Raw genomic sequence first — 21,463 nt, 5'->3', positions numbered from 1 at the left:
CGCTCAAAAAAGCTCCTTGACAAGGGCTCGGCTCGCCGGACCCAAGTCCGCCAGTCCCAGTTCCGACCCTTTCGTCTCGAGAAGTCTTGTGCATGAACGAACGTACACTTCGGGAGCAATGACTTTGATCTTCTCAGCGCGTGCGCGCATGCTCTGGGGTCATGCGCCGCGCGTGCGGTCGGCGGCAGCGTTCAGGCGCACTCTCGCCACTGTCGCCGACGTCCCAGCACAGTAGGAAACAGCACGTAAGCATTGGTGGTCGATACACTGACATCAAGGCAGACAACCTGTGGACGTCGTGGTCATTGGTGGCGGTCATGCAGGATGTGAGGCCTCTGCAGCAGCAGCACGAACTGGAGCACGAACGACGCTCGTCACACCCTCATACGACAACTTGGGAGTATGCAGCTGCAATCCATCCTTCGGCGGTATCGGAAAAGGGACGATGCTGCGTGAGATCGATGCGCTGGATGGTCTAGTGGGCCGAATAACAGACAAGGCTGGGGTGCAGTTCAGAGTGCTGAATAGGAAGAAAGGCCCAGCAGTGTGGGGTCCGCGCGCGCAGATCGATCGAGCGCTATACAAGAAGCACATGCGCGAAGAGATGACGAACTACCCAGGATTGCAGGTCAAAGAAGGGAAAGTGGCAGACATCATCGTGGACCGATCGCCGACGGCAGCGGCAGAGGGCAGACATGGCAGAATCACGGGCGTTCGATTGGAATCTGGCGAGATCATCAACACAAACAATGTCGTGATCACAACGGGCACATTTCTGGGCGGCGAGATACACATCGGACTGGAGGTATTCCCATCCGGGCGGATGGGAGAAGCGGCGACCTTTGGATTGTCCAAATCCTTGAAGGAAGCAGGATTCCAGCTGGGCAGATTGAAGACTGGAACACCACCTCGATTGGACAAGAAGTCCATCGATTTTGCAAAGCTCGAGGTCCAGCCCGGTGACGAGCCTCCAATGCCGTTTTCGTACCTCAACGAACGTGTCGCGGTCGAAGAGCAACTCAATTGCTGGAGCACTCACACAAACCCAGAAGCTCACGAGATCATTCGACAAAATCTGGACAAAAGCATTCATATCCGCGAGAGTGTCAAAGGTCCACGCTATTGCCCCTCGTTGGAGAGTAAAGTCATTCGCTTTACGTCGAAGAACCATCATCTGATTTGGCTAGAACCGGAAGGATTTGACAACGATGTCATCTATCCAAATGGCGTGAGTATGACCGTTCCAGCCGAAACCCAAGAGGCCATGCTCAAGAAAGTGGTCGGGTTGCAGAACGTGAAGATGCTTCAGCCAGGTTATGGGGTCGAGTACGATTACGTCGATCCTCGTAGTTTACGGAGCACGCTCGAGACCAAGGCCATCTCAGGACTCTTCCTCGCAGGGCAGATCAACGGAACGACAGGATACGAAGAAGCCGCCGCGCAGGGCATATTGGCGGGCATCAATGCTGGTAATGCCGCAGTCGGCCGTGATCCTTTCACAATGTCTCGTGCCGATGGGTATATTGGCATTATGGTCGACGATCTCATCACCAAGGGTGTTAGTGAGCCATATAGGATGTTCACCAGCCGAAGCGAGTATCGAATGTCAGCACGTGCCGACAACGCAGATTTACGCCTCACAGCGAAAGGTCGCGAAGCTGGTGCCGTGGGTGATAAGCGCTGGTCGGCGTTCAGTGATGAGAGAACACAGATGAAAGAGTTGCGAAGTCTACTAGAGGGCAGGAAGTTCAGCGCGCAAAGTTGGCTCCAAAACGGGTTTCCAGTCCGAAGTGATACAACAAAACGATCTGCGTTCGATCTTCTTCGGCATGCGAATATCACGACCGACTCCCTGATCTCTATGATACCAGAGATTTCCCAATTCCCAACACGCATACGAGACCGAATTACTATTGAAGGTGTGTACGCACCGTATATTCACCAGCAGGAGAATCAAGCGGCTTCCTTTGCCCGCGACGAAAGCCTGCTTCTACCACCGGATCTCGATTACCACGCCATTCATGGGCTGAGCTGGGAGGAAAAGAAGATTCTCAGTGAGACGAGACCAGAAAGTGTCGGCCAAGCGAGAAGAGTCGAAAACGTCACTCCCAATGGCGCGCTTACGTTACTGGCATACGTTCGCGGGACTTGGAGGCGGGATCAGAAAGCAAAAGCATTCAAGGAGGCCATCGAGAGCCAGCCACCAGGGCAAGAGGTGGAGACCGTGGCATGAACAGTGTACAGATATGGAATCCTATCGCATAGCGCAGGCGCCAACGTGTACAGTACGTGGGGAGTTTTCGGGCAGAGAGCCAATACCCTCCTGAAATGAGGGCGGATTGTATGTATAGCCACGACGGAATTAACGAAGAGCAACACCTCTCTTTCACATCCGATCCTGAGACCATCTCTGCCAAAGACCCACATCACCAAATCACCTGACCGAGATCTCATGCGCGTCAACACAGTGACATGAACTAGCTTACCGTCTAGCAGGGGACCAAGGAACCCGAGTATGTGGGAAGCGGTGTGATGAAGTTGAAACAAGCTGTGCAGGCATTGTTATTGTTGTCGCACTTTTTTGAAGAGCCGGCCATTTTCGCCGGTTTGTACGCCGGTCCAAGCGGTGTAATATACTAGTGACAGTCGTTTCGCGGCAGAGCTTCGCTAGGGCTTATGCGTGTAGATTGTGTGTCAGAGACCTTCATCATGAACCGGGTTGTGAGTTTGAAAGAATTGTAGGCTGCAGTGTTCATGATTCTGCCGTAGCATCTTCAGGTTTCGGAATTCTTCGAGGGAGAATTCCATTACGCGATGGGTTTGTCGGTGTCGACCATTATTTTTCGGCAACTGAGGATGTCTCGCAGAAGCATAGATCGATTTTCGAGAAAAAGGAAGAGTGACTGCTGGAGGAAGCTTGTTGCTGCTCCGCTTGCTCCGGGACAACTGAAGAGATCTTGAAGCACAAGCAGCTTGCCAGCTCCTCACGCCATCGTCCAAGCAGCACTTCTAGATCATGTGTAAGGCAGTGTCATGGAAGCTTGGCATTTCTGTCATCATTTACGATACTGCACGGCCAAATATGCCACTGCTTTTGCTTCTTTCCTTTGTCAAACCGACTCCGGACGCCACATTTCATCCCAACCTTCATACTCGCCATAACTCCGCAGTTCATACCATCGCCTAATCACTGCTAGAGCAGCCTCTGCATCCACAGCTGACGCACTGAATCTCCTGGTCCTCTTTCAGCTGCTCTCTTGGCACGCGGCAGATGCATGTGCTGTTGAAGTTGGTCTCCTTAGTCTGGATGCACCTCAGACAGCAAAGCTTCTCATAGCCCTGCTTCTTCCACTTGGCAATGAGGTTGGCGTCTGCGTAGCCATTCTTGAGCAGCCAATCGTACAACTTCTTGTCGATGGCTTCTTTGTCGTAGTACAAATCGTAGATGTACCTCGAGCCTGTGAGAGCAAAAAGTCAGTTGGTACAAAGTGGACGAGCCACAGAGAGCGCGAGGTCAAGTTGGGACAATGACTCACTTTTGTGGCTCGCGCAGCGGTGCGAGCATAATAATGCAGTTTGCGTTGAAGGATAATCTGGGAGTGGGTTGTGTTAGGTTGGGCAGGGTAAGCACCTACGCTGATGAGTGATTTGGAAGACCGGCCAAGTCATTTCGTGCTTCTTCTTGCCCTCATGACTGGCATTCTCGGCATCTTTCATCTTGTTCTGGAACTCGAGCAGAGTATCTTCGATATCTTCGAAGCCATCTGGCGGCGGCTTTCGGTTCTTGGCCGTGCGGATGGCAGGCATGGTGGCGGTTGTGAAAGTACGAGCCGCTGGTTTCAAACGCGATCTGCTTGACGCGGTATTACACGGCGCGCGAGATTCTGATCACGGCAGTCGATACTGATGGGCGTTTGCGATGTGCGTGGACACTGAGTTCAATATTGTGCGATTCAGGTTCAGTCAGAAGAAAGTGAAGCCTGTGGAACTTTGCGGGAGCACCCGATTGGCAGGAGCGGTCCACCTCGCGCCGCAACGCGAACTCGCAGCTCGTAGCTCCTACTGCTTGAAACAAATCCATTACTTTTGCGAATTCATCGATCGCAATCATGGCGGACACGGATACGCGACGCGACTATCGAGATGGGGGAGGCCGCGATCGCGGATACGGCGGCGGTGGAGGTGGCCGCGGCTACAACAAACGCAAGCGCAGAGGTCAGATTCTCCTGAGCCTTGACCACGCTCGCGGATCACAGCTAACATTGAAGTGTAGATGATGATGACTACGATCAGGGCTTCCGCAACCAGCGACAACGCCAGGAGCCGCCACCGGGCACGAGAATTAGGAAGGGTCTGCTCGAGATTGGCGAGGACCTGTTGCGTCTGCCGCATGAGGTGGCTGCGAACGTAGCCAAGCTGGCTGCAGACAACTACGAGGACGATTATGTCAAGGATACATTCCGGGTCGCTTCGCTCAAGCTGGTCTTGGAGCAGCCTTTTAAGATCCCATTCATTGCCGCTGTTGTGCTCTATGCGAATGCGGAAAAGTCAGAAATGACAGAAGATGTGATCAAGCATGTCGCACAAGAGCTGCAAGCTGCGATGGATGCTGGAAAACTCAAGGAAGTGAAGCTTCTGCTGCGCTTCCTGGCCTGCCTCGGACCTCTCTTCGAACAGGATGGAATTGTGCCAATCTTGGATGAGCTTTTCGACAAGGCGGCCGATTTGCAAACCGCTTCGACTGAGGATGCAGTCGGTATCGAACTCTGCAAGATCATCTTGCTCACGATCCCGTATCTTATTGCATCCTCCACGGACGCCTCATCTTTGGCGCAGAAGGTCGGAGAATTGCTCGAGAAGACCGAGATCATTGCATCCACTTCGCATGCTTTGGAGGCGCTCGTCGACCCATATCCTCAACAAGATGGTCAAGAGAAGGCTATGGCGTGCCAAAGTGTGGTCTCGCTCTTGCAAGCGCAACTTAACGAGGAGGCGAACAATGGCTGGAAGCTATTCTGCATACCGCGAGTCTACGATCCGAGTTACAAGCCGGCAGCTGTGAAGACCGAGAACGGCGACGGCGAGGGTGAAGGCGAAGGCGAAACGAATGGCGTCGAGGAAGCCAAAGAACCAGCAAAGCACACCTTCCCGTCAATCACAGTACCGTCAACGATCAGTGCGGGAACTAAGATCTTGCTGCCAGAGGTCTACTTCTCCTTATTCGCGGACCAGGAGATCGAGTCGGTACCGCCGACCAACAACATCGCGGCGTCTCTCTTGCGTGATGCGACTACCGACACGATCAACATTCTGGACTTCAATCGAAACGCCGTGGCGAAGTTTCTTAATGAGATTGATTGCTATTGGGCGAAAGACACATTTGTCAAGCGTTCGACCACGTTTGACAAGCTACGCGATCTGCCAGAAGGCAGACCAACGTGGAAGCCAGAGGACGTCACGATCGATGCCATTTTCTCCCAGATTTTCCAATTACCCACACCGGAACACCGACTTGTGTATTATCACTCACTGATTACCGAGTCTTGCAAGATCTCGCCCGGCGCGATAGCTCCGAGTCTGGGGCGAGCGATCCGCTTCCTGTTCCGCAGCATCGATCAGATGGATATGGAGTTGTCTTATCGATTCATGGATTGGTTTGCTCATCATCTCAGCAATTTCGAGTTTCGATGGAAGTGGACCGAGTGGTGAGTCCCTTTCCGAGCACTAAATGCAACACAAGCTGACAATACATCAACAGGATACCTGACGTCGAGCTACCTAACCTCGAGCCGAAGAAGGCATTCATCAACGGAGTCTTGGATAAGGAGATCCGATTATCATTCGCAAAGCGTATTCGAGCAACCCTCCCGGAGCCTTACCACAAGCTCATTCCGGCCAGCAAGGAGAAAGATATTCCCGACTTCAAATTTGCCAACGAGCAGACCCCATATGCGAAGGAGGGCCAGGAAGTCCTGGCGCTATTGAAGAAGAAGGCGCCTGAGGACGAGATCCAGAAAGTCCTCGATTCTGTTCACGAACAGGCAGCTGCTCGTGGAGTGGCAGATCCTCTTGTCGCATCCACGGACATCTACATGACCTCCATCCTCAGTATCGGATCCAAGTCACTGTCGCACGTGCTGTCGACCATTGATCGCTGCAAAGAGCGTCTCCTAAACATCGGACAATCGTCTGAGTCGGCGCGGAGACAGGTCATCGCTTCTGTAGTTGACTTCTGGTCGGATCACCCAGGCACTGCAGTCAACATCGTTGACAAGCTGCTCAACTACACCATCATCACGCCGATGAGTGTAATCTCCTGGGCGCTTGTGGACAATATGGATCGCGGACGGGCACTGGCTAGTAGCCAGGTCTACGAAATGGTGAGCATCACCATGTTCAAGGTCACGAACCGCGTGAGACAAGTCCTCGGTGAGCGCAACAATCTCAACTTGGACTACTCGAGCCGAAAGCAGATCGATGAGGCGCTGCCGAATGAGCGACAAGCTATGCGCGATCTGTTCGCCGCCATCGAGGACGCTGTCTCAGCAGTAGCGAACGGTGCTCAGGATGAGATGATTGAGCGCTATGATGGAGATAACAACGAGCAACAGCTTATTCAGCTCTGGGGTCAGCGCTGGGCCAGAGTTTGGAGACGCAAGGCTGCCGTCGAGGAAGCTATCGTCGGCGAGGCAGTCATTGGCCCGCTTGAGGAGCCTGCTGTCGTCGAGCAGCCTGACGTTATGGAGGACTTTGATCAGGTATCTTAGCAAGATCGTGACGAAGTCCTCTAGTCGTCTGTCCCTCACGGGTCCTGCGCTAGCGATGAGGCAATATGTCTGAAATGGATCACGATGTGCCATCGATGAAGGTCGTCACGAACCGGCCACGAAGTAAAGCGCAGGTCTTGCATAGCAACCACGTTGCTTTCCTTGCGAATACTGCGGCTACGCAGCTGCAGACTTGCACACATATGCTACACGCTTCAATGCACTTGTCGAAATGTTATGCATCATAGAAAAGCTGCCACGAAAAACCAGCGTCGCAAAACAGATGAATTGGAAAGATACGTTGCTTGTCCACTCCAGAGCATCCCATCCCATCCCATCCCATCCCATCCCATCTCACGTTTCCATACCACGTAAATGCCGGCAAAATGAGGAGAACTAGTCATCATTCAATGACTGACTACTTCCGTTGTTGCCCTACCCGTCCACCTTAGGTCTTCGAAAGAAAGACGTGCAGTTGAAATACAGTTCAAAGATCTAAGCTTAGGGTTCATATGGTGGAAAAGTCTCATAAATGCAACTGGTTGCTCTAAAATTTCGAGTTTGCTTTAAATTCTTCGAATGAACTTAAGAATACTGCTGGTTGCTTTGAAAGTAATTTTCGTGATTTTGGCTTCATGGTTGCTTTTTTGCGTCTTCACGTTCACACGTGGAGGACATGCTGATGAGGTTGTTTTGTTAGGTTTTAGTTCTAGCGATGAAGGCATGTGCTGCAAACTCGACTGGATAGGCTTTGACTTTGAGTCTGTGGAGCTTTTGTTGACTTCATGTTTATGTTTGCTGTTTCCGGTGTTTCTACGTTGGATATCAAGCATTGATATTCCAACGACTATCGCGAGGCGTGACTTGTGAAAATGAGAGCAAGTATGGCCCTGAAGGCAGCATGCTGCGTTCACGCGGGCACTCTATGAGCAGGCTCATCTTGGAGTCAATGATGTTCTCACGGTGATTGCGCTGCCTTGCGAACCGGCCACTGCGAGCGCAGACCGATGTCCCGCCTCATCCGCCTATGGCTAATTAGGCAGAGCTCTATCATCTCACGGCGCCATTCTCATCGCGTCGGTGCTGCGGAATCGACACATGATGAAGCTGCAATGGCCTGGAGAATTGTCGATGAGCATGCTATGCTCCATAGCTCGGATGGCCTGCGTAAGGGTGAGAAGTAGCACCGTGCGTACAGTAATCCAATATCCCGCCCGTGCTGACCGGTTCGCTGTCAATTCCATGAGCTGTTGTGGCTCACAGGCATCTGCCGGTCAAATCGTTGACCTCGGTCTACTTGCTTGCTCATCCGCACGTACCAACACCGATACAAAGAGAGCCGGCGCCGAAGGGCATTTAACCGTGCCGTAGCGTGCGCGATGGGTCGTGTGATGCTTACCTGATACCTGTACTGCAGTTGGTAGGCACTTCAGTTGTGTGCTGTTTCCATCTATCGACGGCGGACTTCTCTCCAGAGAACGCCACACCACGAAGACATTTACCATGCAAAGCTTCGTGGAGATCCGTATTAGACTTTCTTCACTTGAACGCGTCCACGTGGCGCGCTTCGCTCGTGCTGCTGGCAGCCTTGAAGACACACAGACCTCAAATGAAGCTATGCAAGCCTTGCCAGGTTTGAGCTATTCCTGCTAGCCACGGAGCCTGGGAATGCGCAAGTACCTGGTTCAGTACCTCGACCGAAAGAGGTCAACGGAGAAGTGCACTGGCTCTCGATTCGTACACCTGGTAAGCAGCTGTGCTGCGGAGTTCCATGCGCGAGGTAGCTCAAAGTAACGTGCTGGTGCTTGTCCGGCCATGAGGAAGGTGCTCGGATGAGTACCGCTGTCTCCTGATTGTGAACGGAACCTCGTCTTGCGAGCACATTTGGTATCCGAGCCAGGTCTAGTGCATCTCGTTCTTCCTGTTTTGCCCGCGTGCGCCCACGCAACACGCGCTATCTTGCTTGTATCCCAGAGCTGCACTTGAAGTAGTTTATCCGGCTCGTGATGGATGTTGGATCCACGCAAGGGGAAACGCGCGCAAAAGGGTCATCGACCTCGCGTAGTCTGTAGTCTGGCAAGGACTCACCGCAGCTCTTGTCATCCTGGACGTAGATCACAGGGTGGACAATTGGATAGACCCAATGGAATGTCTTCAATAAGCGATTGGAGAATTGGGTAGCTGACTGTAAGCTCTGGAGAACCCAGCGCATGGGTATGAACCTGCTGCACCCAAGCAATGCCAGAGCAGATATACTCGAGATCGCGGAACTTTCGAGGCTGGAGATCTGCCATGTGCCGACCGCACCTCTTCAACAGCGACACAATACTCTGCCGTATAGTCCACAGCTAATGTAATCGTCTGGCAGTGGCCAGAAACTCCTTCATCGAGCTTGCAATCTTGCGCAGGGTCATGACGTTAAGGACACTTGTCTCTCAATGTCCCTGCGAATGCGGTGAGCAAGTGAGCCACTCATTGCTGCTCCCTCTGACCAGCCTACTCTCGCCGGAACTGGTACAACAATGCGTGAGCATGTTGGATGATACCGTGATGAGATACAAGTGACACTCATCTCCGAGCGACTCCTCGCATCATCCCAACTGCACAGCAGCCCTGAGGGCGCCGGATACTGGGCAGCTGCATGTGAAGTGGTATCGCTGTCGACTGTGCAGGGAGCGAAGAAGGCCGGCCGAATTAGCTGAACCTTCTTCCTGTCCTAGCTCTCCTGGCTGCCCCGTGTGTCCCGTTTCTCAGGCCATCTCCCCTGCACGGGCTAGTGCTGGCTGCAAGGTCTAAGCATGGAAGTTGCAGGATGCCATGATTCGTGCTCCCGTTGCCAAATGGGTGAGTGGTGATGGCCCGGCTGAGATTTTGGTCACCGCGAACACGCGTGAGCCACCCGCAGGAATCGATAGCTTTGCAGCGGGCGCCGCCATCATCGAGGTGACGCGGTCTAGAAGGACATCGAGACCAATAGCGACAGCGTGCTTGTGAGAACCAGGTTGCAGAGCAGAGCCATGATCAATTGGGAAGGCGATGTCCCCGATTGTCGTGGCGTCTGTTTTCCAAATCCGATGTGGTGACATGGGTGCGTGACCAGCACAACGCGCTAGAAAGCAAGAATTGGCGACGATCTTGTCATCGGCCACGAACGTCAGCTGTGCCGCCGCTGGCCTAGAATTTCATTTCGTGGCGCCTTCCGCGAAGAGGAAGCAGTGCGCGCATTTAGGGCACGTCCACTCGCTGTGGTGACGGCCATTTCCTGCTCGCTATCCGTATTCGTGTCGGCTTTGCAAAGTAGGACTGGCAAATCGCCTTCAGAGAGAAGGCGCAAAGTAGTGCCGTGGCATCGCTCGACTGGGCAAATGCGAAATGGGATGCATTGAGTTTGCACGAAGCTCTGTTTCGCGTGTTCAGTCAACTTTAATGTTATCTGGGCGAAGTCTGTTTCTTGCAGATGGAAAGTCTGCTGGAAGAGAGTTTGTCGACATTCGTCGACATGAAACGTCTGTGTTTCGGAAAAAAATCTCGAGACTGCCTGGGTGATGATTTGAGCAACTATAACAGGCCCAGCGAGATATGTCGACATCTGTCGTCACTTGCACATTTGAACTCTCGACAAACTCAATGGATTCGGCCAGAAAATGGCGGCGACTGTGCCGAGTCGACGCATGTCCTGATGGATGTGATGCCTGGACCGGCTTATTGCAGGTGATGTAGCCGGAATGCTCTTTGCTGTTCTCCTTGATGAATGTGACAAATTTCTTTCGATGCTGGCTTTGCAGTCAAGTTTATTGCGCATGTGACTGATACACCTTACTGACCTGACTCGTCTGCAGAAGAACGCTCTTTCATCGACACGGTACGAGCTCGGCGTGATGAGCGGGTGGGCGATCAATCTGCTGAAAGTGCACGCAAGCGCATGCCAATCACACTCGAATCTCAGGCAGTTCTGCGGTGAGGACACCGCTCCGCCCAGAACAGCTGCTCCGACGATGCGCCATCACCGCGTCGGAGAACAACCATCGACTTCTTCAAATGATTGACTGGTGAACACTAGCTGGGGGATTCACGACGTTGGAAATCGAATACCACAACATATGGGCCCTGTGGCAGGACGGATGCCTGGGGTTTCTGCGTGATGCATGTCTCCATTTGGGAAATGCGAAAGACTCACGTCAAGTTGCCGCATCAGACGTTTAGGGCAAGTACTGTTGATGATGGCCTGCGAGGCGGAAGTCTCGTCGAAGAATTGGTGTACCCCAACATTGATGGTCATGATTCGGACCTGAATCGAAGACGCCAGGCCATTCAGATCACAAATCAGCGTGACGGGTTTTCCGTGGAGATATTTGCCTTGCCATTGCAATCGCTGCTTGTCGAAGAAGAGGCCTTCAGCGATTCATCCGACCGGTACGTGTGCCGCGCTGTTTCCATCGCCATGGCAGAACCGCAGCTCACTGCAAATCCGCGGCAGCCTCGCGATGGCACTCGTGATCACTCGATACGATTGGGTTGATGCGAAACACTAGGGCACAGCTGATGTCAAGTTCGCACAGCGGGCTCTTGACGCCGCGGACGAGCCCAAATGTGCTCTAAAGCCCAGGACCCGACAAGACGTTGTATAATGCCGGCGCATCGAGCGGGTAACAGGTTGTGTCCTGTCATTCACAGTTCAGGGCATCATGCCTTAGCAGCGCAGCTATTGCAGCTTTTGCGACAACCCTACTGCAGACGGACTGCGGGTCGGAAAGACAGTGCATCGGAAGTGATCGACACTGGTGACTTCTGATATGAGCAGGTATCATGACTCGAGATACGTCGATACCAGAAAGTCTTCAGCGTTGAAACGCTCACTGATGGACGTTGTTCATGGTGGCGAGCATGATTGATACCGAGCATGATGATGGCAAGCATGCGAGTATGCATTTGGTGCAATCCAAGACATTGAAGTCAGGCAGTCGATAACGTCTCTTCGTGAATGTAATTCAACGAATGTGTCGATATGTCATGCATGACCTCCAAAGCCGTTGAGGATAAGATTCTGTCAAGCCAAAGCAAGGCTATCGTTTCGTGGAGGGTGGAGGCAACCTTGGAGCGTCCCACACAGTTGTTGAATTCGGTCGGATTGCTCAACGCTTCAAATCTCTACCGCGGTACCCTAAACGCGATTTCCGTGTCGTTGTCGCGGAAGACAGGCATAAATGTCGATAGCACCCGCAGATGGCGGTACGTCTGGAACCATTACTCGAGTGCAGTGTTGACCATTAGCAAATTAGCATCTGGCAGCCGCACAGTTGAAACGAGTCAACCCCACAGAGAAAGCATTAATCGCGACTCACATGGCCTGTTTGCTTGCCCAGCGGTCTGACAAACTTGTCACGCCTGTACACGACCACGTTGTGTCTTTCGGAGGGTGGTCGGCTACAATGCAGACCGATCACGATCTAGATGGTGATGCTATTGCAGCAGTGTTAGTTTCGAATGGCTCATGCAGCTAGAGTAGCCATTTGCATCTGCGAAGACAATGAGCCAATGCAACATGAGCAAATACCCTGCACGCGATGCAATTGGCGCTTGGAATCGGAGTGCGTGGTTTAATGGTGCCCCTCCTTCCGCTTTTGGTCGAGCACCTTGGTGCTATGCGGTCACCGAATGACTGCGACCGTTGGAAATAACTCGAATCGCCACGAAGACCCAGGGCCATACCAGCGCGTGCCAAGTAGTACCCGATGGATGGGAGGCGTGTGGTGATGGACACTGGCTTGCATCCTGGTCCAGGATGTGAAGGCGCGCGAGAATGATCGGCGGAATCTGCCGCGAATCGAATTTGTGATCGTGCAGATCCACGGAAGGTCGCTCGGCCGCGTTGTGGGTCGCATTCTGACCGAGCAGCAGCATTCGTCGCGTCGTATTCGAGCGAGGTACATGTCGCAGTCGAGGGAGCGCGGCGTGAGAGAGCGTCCCTGAGCATGACAGTTGATGTGAAGGTGTACTATGCTGGGTTGTACAAACCGCTGTCGGCAGCTGCCTTTGAGTTTGACTCGCTCCAAGGGACGCTGCAGAAGGTGTGAGCCAAATCCCAAGAGAGTGCAAAGCCAATCTGACAGGGCCGAGCTGGACTGGGGAGCAGCCCAAAGCAACCTGGTAGCTGGCTTGCGCTGATGAAAGCTGGACGACGAAGGCTGGACCATGGCGTGGGCACTGACACTGACTCCAACTGCTCGCCGTCACAAGCGCGTTCCCGGTCGTGCTAAGCTGATGCTACTGCTCGTGTATTCCTACCAGCGCAGTCGACGGTCAACCGCAGGCTGTGCTTTGGTGCTCTTGCCTGCTACGGCCACTCTACTTTCCCGCATCTGCGCTAGGAGATGGGTGCCGCACGCCTGCTGAGTGGCGGGCTGAGGACTGCAGCGCGGGCGTCGTGTGGGCAGCTCCCATCCGGTGCACGTGCGATGCGATCCGAGGCAAGTTGCGCGCAGTCGTAAGCAGACGCCTGGCAGCGAGCGAGCGTGACATGTACTAGCGATGGAATTTGAAATGGAGGCAGTCTATGCTGATCGCCAGCCAAGTCGGGTCGGAGCAGGCTTGGGTGTGGCAGCTTCGATACGGGGACCAGTGATCGACTGCACATTCGGCTGGCCGGTTGAGAGCGTGCATGCCGTATCAAACTCTGTGGTGGTCGTTTTCTTCACGCGCTGTCATCCTCCTGTGCTACGGGAGTCAAAGCATATATCATATGGCCGTCGTGGCAGTGCGTGATGGCCTCTTCACGGGACCTTGTGATGGCAACTGCAGCACGTTCACAACGGGCGGGCGTGCGAGCACGCGCATCTCGAGGGCGGTGCGGTGCCGTCTGTCTGCGACAACTCGCAGACTGGCGCTATTGGCCGTGGCCCGCCGAGCTCCAGCCGGTGTGCTGTTCATTCCCTTGGTGCTGGGATGGGCAGTGTTGTAGCCGGGTCGTGCCTTCCGGATCTGCAGGGAGCGTGACATATGGCCAGCGAGCGCTGCTACGGACTGGACTGCACTGCTGCTGGAGCTGCGGCGGGCGGCCGGCGATGCAGCGCGCGATGGTGGAGGCTGCGAGGCGCGGGCGCGGGATCTGTTGCAGTGGTCTGTCGCTGACTGTTCAGGAGAGCTGTATTATTCCCAGCTTGGGCTGCCTTGCACATCCCAGTCGGGCGGTGCAGCATCGCTCGCGGACGGGCACCACGGTGGGGACTGCTGCCTCGCCGTCCTATCACTCCCTCCCAGCAGCCCGCATCGGCAGGCCGTCGTACCACGTTAGTCCTGTCGCGTCCCCTCCAGCCCAACAATGCACTAGTCCGGTGCACGTCCTGGTGGCTCTCTGCCCTTCTCCAGCTTCTGCACGGCGCGATTGGATCCGCAAGGCCGCGGCAGCGCGCACGTCTGGTGGTGCTGCGCTGCTGCTCTCTGCCACAACTGCGCGCGGCCAGAGCGCTGCTCGCAATGACTCTAGCGCGGCCAGGACCCAAGACCGCGCAGCGCAGCGAACCCATGGACCAGCGGTTCCCAGTGGAGCAGACAGCGACGGGGTGGCCCAGGTCGGCGCGCCTGGCCTGGACAGGCAGGCCGCTGCTCGACGTGCCTTGCCTGCAAGCGTGCAGCAGCAACAGCACATCCCAACCCGACCGCTGCTCGCAATGAACTCTATCGCTGTGAGCCGGCAAGTGTGAACTCTGTTGCCCTTATGCTTAACTGTGGGGAAGAGACAAGAGTCTGGTCGACGCTGCGAGCATATGTCTACCAGCGCGACCCGGCGCACGCTACCGCCCATCAATCCCTCACTGCCGCCCGTCGTCGTGCTCGTTGTTATATGATCGTCGCCCAGTGCGTAGTGCGCCCGCCGCCAGCTGATTCTGATTCACTCTGCCCGTGCGAGCCCTCCAGGAGAAGCGCCCGAGTCGCGACTGGATCTGCGCCTGGCGGTCATCACTTCTGCACGCAACCCGCTCGCTGCGCACTGCTCGCTCTGCTCGCTCGCTCCCTCCCACGCTCGCCCGCCCGCCGCGACGGTGCACGACCTTAACGGACTGCTGTCTCTGACGCACTCCCGCACCGCCGTTGCAGCACATCTCGCCAACGGCTCGACTCCGACACGACTTGCGGGCAGCCCTGAGCTTAACTACTAAGACCCGACACCTTCCACCCAACTGCGCCTGCTGCTGCTGGCGTGCCGCGAATTTTAATATTAAATTCACCCTCCAGTGCGCCATCAACCTTGAGCGTGTCTGCTTAACCTTCGGCATCCTCTCAGGTACATACATCTCCTCATACACCACCTGCCTACCCACTCGCCTGCGCTTTTGCCTTTTGCCTGCGCTGCGCTAGCAACCGCGACTACCACCTCGACTGTGCTCGCTGCTGCCGCTGTGCACACCCAGCGATCACCTCGGCGCCGCACGCAGGTAAGTACGACCGACATTCCCTTCGTCGCCATTGCCCATCACCTCATGCGCTAACGCACTTCCTAGTCTGTCGTCGTGTGCTCGTCGAGCAGTTGCATTTCTGCATTCGAGTCCACTTCGCGTCTGTTATAACGCGTTCGTCGAACATCGGACGGCTGCAGCCACTAGAGCTTGTCTGCCTGCCGAGCCTCACATTGTTGCACAACCCTACGACACTTCATCCGCATCGCCCATCATGAGCGCTGGCGGAGCGGGGCCTTTGGTCCCGACCTTCCATGGATTCGTCCACAACAGCATGGACGGTCTGGTTTTGTTCGAGGCCTGTCTCTCTGGAAAGCTTCACCACGTTCCACGTCGACCGCACGACCGCGAGAGGAGCCAATTGATCAAGAGCGGCAGCATCTTCATTTACGAGGAGAATGCCAGCGGCATCAAGAGGTGGACCGACGGCGTCGCCTGGAGCCCGAGCCGAATACTCGGGAACTTCCTCATCTATCGCGAACTCGAGAAACCCTTTCCCCCCGGCGAGAAGAAGCGAGCCATGAAGCGCAAGCGAACGAGCATGCCCGGCGAACCGTACCCTCGACGAGATTCTGAGGGCACCGACGAACAACAGCTCAACACTCCTCTTACTCCTCCTACTCCCAACGTCGGCGGCGAGGTCAAGCCAGAGGTGCCATCGACAGATCAGGACAAGGAACTGGAGCGCAGTCTCATCGGCAGCTTGGTCGACAGTTATGGCTTCCGTCCCGACGGATTGGTCAAGAAGACGATGAGCATCTCAGTGAACGGCATTTCGCACCACATGGTCTCGTACTACAAAGTCGAAGATGTCAAGGCCAACATGCTGCCTCGCCCACTCACCGATACCCGTCTGCAAAACATCTCCGTCAGGCCAGAACTGTATCTGAAGCAGAACTTCCGCGCCCCAGTCGAAGAGACAGAACACTACGCAATCGACGGTCACATGAACGCACACCCTCAAATGATGTATTCTTCAGTCGGAGGCTATGGTTTAGCGCCTGGTCAGTATTTCGGTCGTCAATATCCAGGAATGTACGGCATGCCCGCGTCGACCGCTCCAAGCATGTATGGCGCCGTAAGTGGTGCATCATGGCCTCCACAACAAGCGTCTGCTGCTCCACTGCCGTACGGCAATCAATACGGCAGCCAGAGCTACGGCAGCTACTACAAAGCACCAGATCAACCCAACGGTTCGGCTGTCAAAACCGAGAGCCAGCAGCCCACGACGCAAGGAATGCCGTACGGCAGTCAATACGCTCAACCATATTCGAGCATGCAGAGGAACGGGTCTCAGTCCAATGCTAGCGGCATGATTCAGTCGTCTTACCCTGCACCTGGACAGCCTGCATCCTCTGCTTATAACGGTCGCTCGTCGTATGCCAACAGCCCATCGACAAACGGACCCTCATCGCAGCTGTATGGCAATCCGGCGTCGCAACCATATGCGGTCCGCTCTCCGACTCAAAGCTACGGCGTACAGAGCGCTCCCCAGAGTGCCATCAGCCAGTCTCCACATCCCTCAGCGAAGAGCCCACAGTCAGCCCATCCGGGCACTCCAGCTACTTCGATTGGAACCGACCCGAATGCACAACTCCACAATGCGTACCGCACGTCGGCATATGCAACACCTGGATCAGCGCATCCCGGTAGTGACATGAATGGCCTTGGGATCAGCACCACTTCAAGCTATCCGCCGCCTTCACACAATGGATCCAGCTATAGCTATGGATCATCCGCCACGACCGCACAAGTAGCAGGCCCTTATCCATCTTGAGCACCGAGGGGAATCTACTGGGTTTGAATCTGGTCTAATCGCCCACGGAAGGGACTCACTCGACATGAAGAGCATCGCATGCAGCGCCCCGATCCAGCTTTGACCGACCGTCGCCACGAATTGCGCTATGAATCTGCAGTGCACAATAAGGCGAGTGCTGTCAGCTGGAATGTTGTGCGACTTGGTCGGGAAATGCAGTGGTCCCGGGTATGAGCTCATGGACGTTGGTCCACTGATACGGAGACATCGGAAACGAAGGATTGTGACGAGATATGAGTTGGCCGGCAAAAAACGCGAATTGTTTGACTTTACTTGTAATTGTATCCCCGCGGGGAGAGCGTGCTGTCTGCAGCCGCAATAGTCACATACACCGTGGCACGCCTATTGTTATGGATACTTGGAGATACAGTAGTAATAGCACATTGAACAGTGTGGAAACGAGAAAAGGTATCAATTGTGACTGCACATATTCCCCTCATTTCGATCATGAGCGCCGACGAATTTCTCTCAAGTGTTTGCGGCGATTCATGAGCATGTCGAATCGCCCAACGCTTATTGCTAGCCTTTCGTACCTGCATCAAGTCGCACCGTCAGCTTGGTTACTTTCTGACTGCCCGTAATGATGCCAGCTATAACAGACGCAAGCACACAAACGTTTCACGGCTAGTGGTGACGTTCAGCGATCATTCGAGATAAAATCAGTCTTTCGCTTACCTGCAGTGTGCGGGAAGTCTGAAAATGGCTCGGCCAAGAGTCTATGAGCATCCCTGCTTGTAGATCACGACCAGGGAGCCAATATTGGGAACACGATCTGCGATGCTCTCGTTTGACATCACGCAGCAGAAGGTCGCAGAGGTGCATCTCCGCTGCCCAAACACGAGCGTCAACGATCGCTCTGATCAGTGCCCTATGATGTATTGCGAAGGCTTGCGTCTCGGCCGGCGCCTCAGCAACATGGTGGAGGGAGGAAGGATCGCAGCTGCTGGAGGTCGGCTAGTTCGGATAAACGGCTGGCGAAGCTGCCAGGGTTTGTTTCCGGTGCCTTGTGGATGCCTTGGAATTCCCTTCAACATCACACTCTCAACTTCAGGACATGGATTAGAACGATGGCAAAGGTGCTCTCCCAACGCCTCCACGCACTGCCCCAGCATGTGAGGATCAGCACCACCGCGTCACCCTTTGCCGCCCTCGGTGGGCCGGCGATTTCACCTGCTGCTGCGCGTCACCAGCACTACCATCAGGGGCGATGCGTCGGCGCCAGAAGCTCAGCGCGTCATGTGTTGACACCATCGAATTGCTGTTCCTGGGCTCATGTTTGCCGGTACACGCGGTCTACGCAATATGTGACACGAATGTGGTTTGCTAACACCTCTCACGTAGTCCCTCCACGTTTCTTGCCCTACACGCATCACGGCGTCCGTATTCAGAGAAAGGCAAGCCTTCGCTGCCGCCATCTGCCAGCCAAGGCCAAAGCGATGAGCCGAGCAGTGTAAGTTGTGCCCCTCGTCTCGCCTTTGCTGTGACCATCGCACCTGCACACGCGCCTTGGCCGCCTTTGTCTCAGCGCAACAAATACCTTCCTTGCCACTACCGGACACTTGGCCAGCAGCAGGAGCAGCATTGCCATTCGGAACACCGGCCCTTCACCGCCATCCTTCTGAGCGCCGTGGACGATCAGCGCAGGTCTTGGAACGTGACAGTCGGCAGGAAATGCTGTGCTGCTCGTCCTAGCACCGCATCTCTCCGCCGAGGCCTACCACGACCGCTGATCTGAGGCGAGTGGCGTTTGGTACAACATCCGTCCAGGCCGGCACATACGCCTGCACCATGTTCCGCTGAAGCATCCCATGGAATCCACGGGAAGGCGAAGCAACAGATTTACCTCATCAATTGTGATGTCTCGCAGCTTGACTGCTTCCAGAATGCTCTGCGCTTGGTACTCGCCCGCAGCGGAGCTGCACGACTCGCGCTTATGCGCACTACCCGCCGCTGCGGCGAGACTATTGCTCTTGCTTATGCTACCCAGAACAGCTTCCCATCACCCATGCGCATCATGCTGGCAGGATCCGAGCTAATGCGATTGATTCACAGAGACAGCCGCAGACCACTCCGAAGCAGCCTATCACGAGAAGTCTAGAAGTTGCGCGAGAACGCACGCAAGCCGTGCGAGAGAAGGTTCGATCTTCGCTGAGCGGACTGACACCTCATGAGAACATTTACAACCTTCCCAACTTCCTTACGGTGACTAGACTCGTGGCTGCGCCGGCCACTGCGTATTTGCTACTGCACGATCACCATGCGCTCGCTCTTGGCTTGTTCGCATACGCGGGTATCACCGACCTTGTCGATGGCTGGATGGCGCGCAAGTGGAAGCTACAGACCGTTGCGGGAAGCGTGATGGATCCCATGGCCGACAAAGCTCTGATGATCATTCTCACAGTCACACTGGCGGTCAAAGGCGCCATACCATGTAAGGCAACTGCGTTCGCCCCCACTTCTGTCGACTTCTAACTTCCGCGGCAAATACTGACTTTGCGGCACAGTATATTTGGCGACGCTGATCCTTGGCAGAGATGCATCTCTCGCATTGGCTGCTCTCTACTATCGCTATGCGTCTCTACCCGCTCCCAAGACATTCCTTCGATACTGGGACTTCTCACTTCCGTCTGCAGAAGTGCACCCCACGACTGTGTCCAAGTACAACACCTTTTTGCAGTTGATCCTCATAGGATCTGCACTTGCGCTTCCGGTTATTACCGCCGGACAGCACGAGACCGGCTTACTGTCGAGCATCGGCACAAATTCTGAGCAACTTCAGAATGCAATGACTTATTTCCAATTGCTCGTTGCTGGTACCACCGCCTGGAGTGGTCTCAGCTACGCTTTTTTGAAGAATGTCGTTACTATCCTAGGTCCCAACGAGGATCTGAAAGCCAAGCAAGGCGCCAGAGGACGTGCCATCATCGGTGTCACGTTCGGAAGCTGCGTTCTCGCGGCTGCTTGGCTTGCCTTCAACGTAGATGCTCCAGAGCAGACACAACCATCAGGAACACGGCACACTACAGAGAAGCGAGATGAGTAAAACAAAAGATACAAAAGTTGTGCCCAAAACATGCGTCAATCTTATTCACATCTGTCATGAAGATGTACCATCCTTGACGCGCTAGATCCTTCTTTCCAACTTCGAATATTGAAAACTGCCCGAGCAGTGTGCGGTATGAGATAAATGTGGCCTAAACGAAGAGCCCAACACAGGCAAAGCACCAACTTCTTCGAGCGCGTGACATCGGCTGCAGATCGCTTCGAAGTGCGGACGACTGTGAGCGCTCGCACGGAGAGAACAACCAGCATCCAGAGCTCTCTCTCGCCTCGACGCGACACCTCCGCCGGCTACTACGCGAAGTACCGCATATTGTGGCTGCTGCACTCGAAGGAGGTACCTCCGACTGTGGACTGTACGTCTCTGCTGCTTGTCCGGAGCTGTTCCCCGCCTATCAGATCTTTGTGTAACACACTCGAGACGGTGGACGGGGCGTTCGAGCAGGAAAGCTCCGTGACTGTCCCATGTGTCTATCCCACGGTTCTCTTCTTCACACTGCAGCCGACCGATCCAGTTGTACAACAAAGCACCTTCACCTTTGCGGGATGCATTCCGCTTGTGCAGGATGTAGGATTATGGGACTGCATGTGTGCATGCACGGACAAAATTGCCGACGAGGGATGCTGTTCGTCGGCCGACGGGGCTGGGAATGGATAGGATCGACGGTTTCTGCTTCTGTGCTGTCTGTAACTCCTACTTTCTGCTTGTGGATTCGCTGGAGTGATGACAGTTTGACAGGACAACTCCGAGTTCAACACATTTGTCGCGCAGCACAGTGGTTCCTCAGCATCCATACTTGCTCTTGAGTCTCTTACCCTACACTGCAGTTACATTGCTAATAACAATCTGATACCCGCTGCCGCCGCCGTCGTCGATCAACGGATGAAATTTTTCCACGCATACAGTACCGCGGATAGAGTGCCAGTCCCAGTCCCAGTTCCAATTCTTCCCTTTCCCTTCATTCCCTGCTGGATTCGTTTCCCTTTCTTTGCGACCGTCGCCTGGCCCAGCTCCTGCTTCCTTGTTCGTGCTCCGCCGGGTTACGGTTGGTAGCTTTTCTGCGGTGCTGGGTCCCTGCGCTGCGTGCATGGCTCTCATGTGCGTGACAAGGACATGGGATGTGGCAGGTTCCGGAAATTTTTCTCTTTCCAATTCTTGATACGTTCCCTGGCCTTGCAGGTTTTTTTGCTTGGAACACTGGTCGGGCAATTCAGTGCATTACTGATGCGGACCGGGGGCTGGGCTATGCTGGTGCAGTACTGTAAGTGAGCCTTGAGGGATGGAGGGATCTCGCGGGGGGAATTTGGAATTTGGGTGGATGGGAATTTGCGGTCGTTGTCCGAGCGGTTGATGGGATTTGATGACA

General features: G+C 54.7%; 6 protein-coding genes across 6 annotated transcripts; 5 read left to right on the top strand and 1 right to left on the bottom strand.

Annotated features, from left to right (window-relative positions):
• Nucleotides 1–118: 118 nt before the first annotated feature.
• Nucleotides 119–2,233, top strand: RHO25_010449 (uncharacterized protein; the record flags this gene model as incomplete). The annotated part of the gene is made up of 2 exons (XM_023602640.2): nt 119–231; nt 283–2,233. 2 exons carry the CDS (start codon nt 119–121, stop codon nt 2,231–2,233), a joined length of 2,064 nt encoding a protein of 687 aa, XP_023451338.1.
• A 950-nt stretch (nt 2,234–3,183) lies between these two features.
• Nucleotides 3,184–3,807, bottom strand: CWF14 (G10 protein; the record flags this gene model as incomplete). The annotated part of the gene is made up of 2 exons (XM_023602641.2): nt 3,184–3,458; nt 3,636–3,807. The coding sequence occupies 2 exons, from the start codon at nt 3,805–3,807 to the stop codon at nt 3,184–3,186; spliced, it is 447 nt and encodes a 148-aa protein (XP_023451337.1).
• Nucleotides 3,808–4,109: 302 nt separating this feature from the next.
• On the top strand, nt 4,110–6,767 carry RHO25_010447 (uncharacterized protein; the record flags this gene model as incomplete). The annotated part of the gene is made up of 3 exons (XM_023602642.2): nt 4,110–4,215; nt 4,274–5,705; nt 5,759–6,767. The coding sequence occupies 3 exons, from the start codon at nt 4,110–4,112 to the stop codon at nt 6,765–6,767; spliced, it is 2,547 nt and encodes an 848-aa protein (XP_023450633.1).
• Nucleotides 6,768–10,929: 4,162 nt separating this feature from the next.
• On the top strand, nt 10,930–11,286 carry RHO25_010446 (uncharacterized protein; the record flags this gene model as incomplete). The annotated part of the gene is made up of 1 exon (XM_065603295.1): nt 10,930–11,286. The coding sequence occupies one exon, from the start codon at nt 10,930–10,932 to the stop codon at nt 11,284–11,286; it is 357 nt and encodes a 118-aa protein (XP_065459367.1).
• A 4,148-nt stretch (nt 11,287–15,434) lies between these two features.
• Nucleotides 15,435–16,997, top strand: RHO25_010445 (uncharacterized protein; the record flags this gene model as incomplete). The annotated part of the gene is made up of 1 exon (XM_023602643.2): nt 15,435–16,997. The coding sequence occupies one exon, from the start codon at nt 15,435–15,437 to the stop codon at nt 16,995–16,997; it is 1,563 nt and encodes a 520-aa protein (XP_023450635.1).
• A 1,106-nt stretch (nt 16,998–18,103) lies between these two features.
• Nucleotides 18,104–20,079, top strand: RHO25_010444 (uncharacterized protein; the record flags this gene model as incomplete). The annotated part of the gene is made up of 4 exons (XM_023602644.2): nt 18,104–18,318; nt 18,378–18,486; nt 19,089–19,467; nt 19,541–20,079. The coding sequence occupies 4 exons, from the start codon at nt 18,104–18,106 to the stop codon at nt 20,077–20,079; spliced, it is 1,242 nt and encodes a 413-aa protein (XP_023450675.1).
• Between the last annotated feature and the right edge of the window lie 1,384 nt (nt 20,080–21,463).

The sequence above is a fragment of the Cercospora beticola genome, chromosome 7, assembly GCF_033473495.1.
Source record: "Cercospora beticola chromosome 7, complete sequence".
In the NCBI taxonomy this organism is placed as follows: Eukaryota; Fungi; Ascomycota; class Dothideomycetes; order Mycosphaerellales; family Mycosphaerellaceae; genus Cercospora; species Cercospora beticola.
The sequence above is the reverse complement of the archived record's forward strand: the minus strand, read 5'-3'. Positions and strand labels throughout refer to the sequence as shown.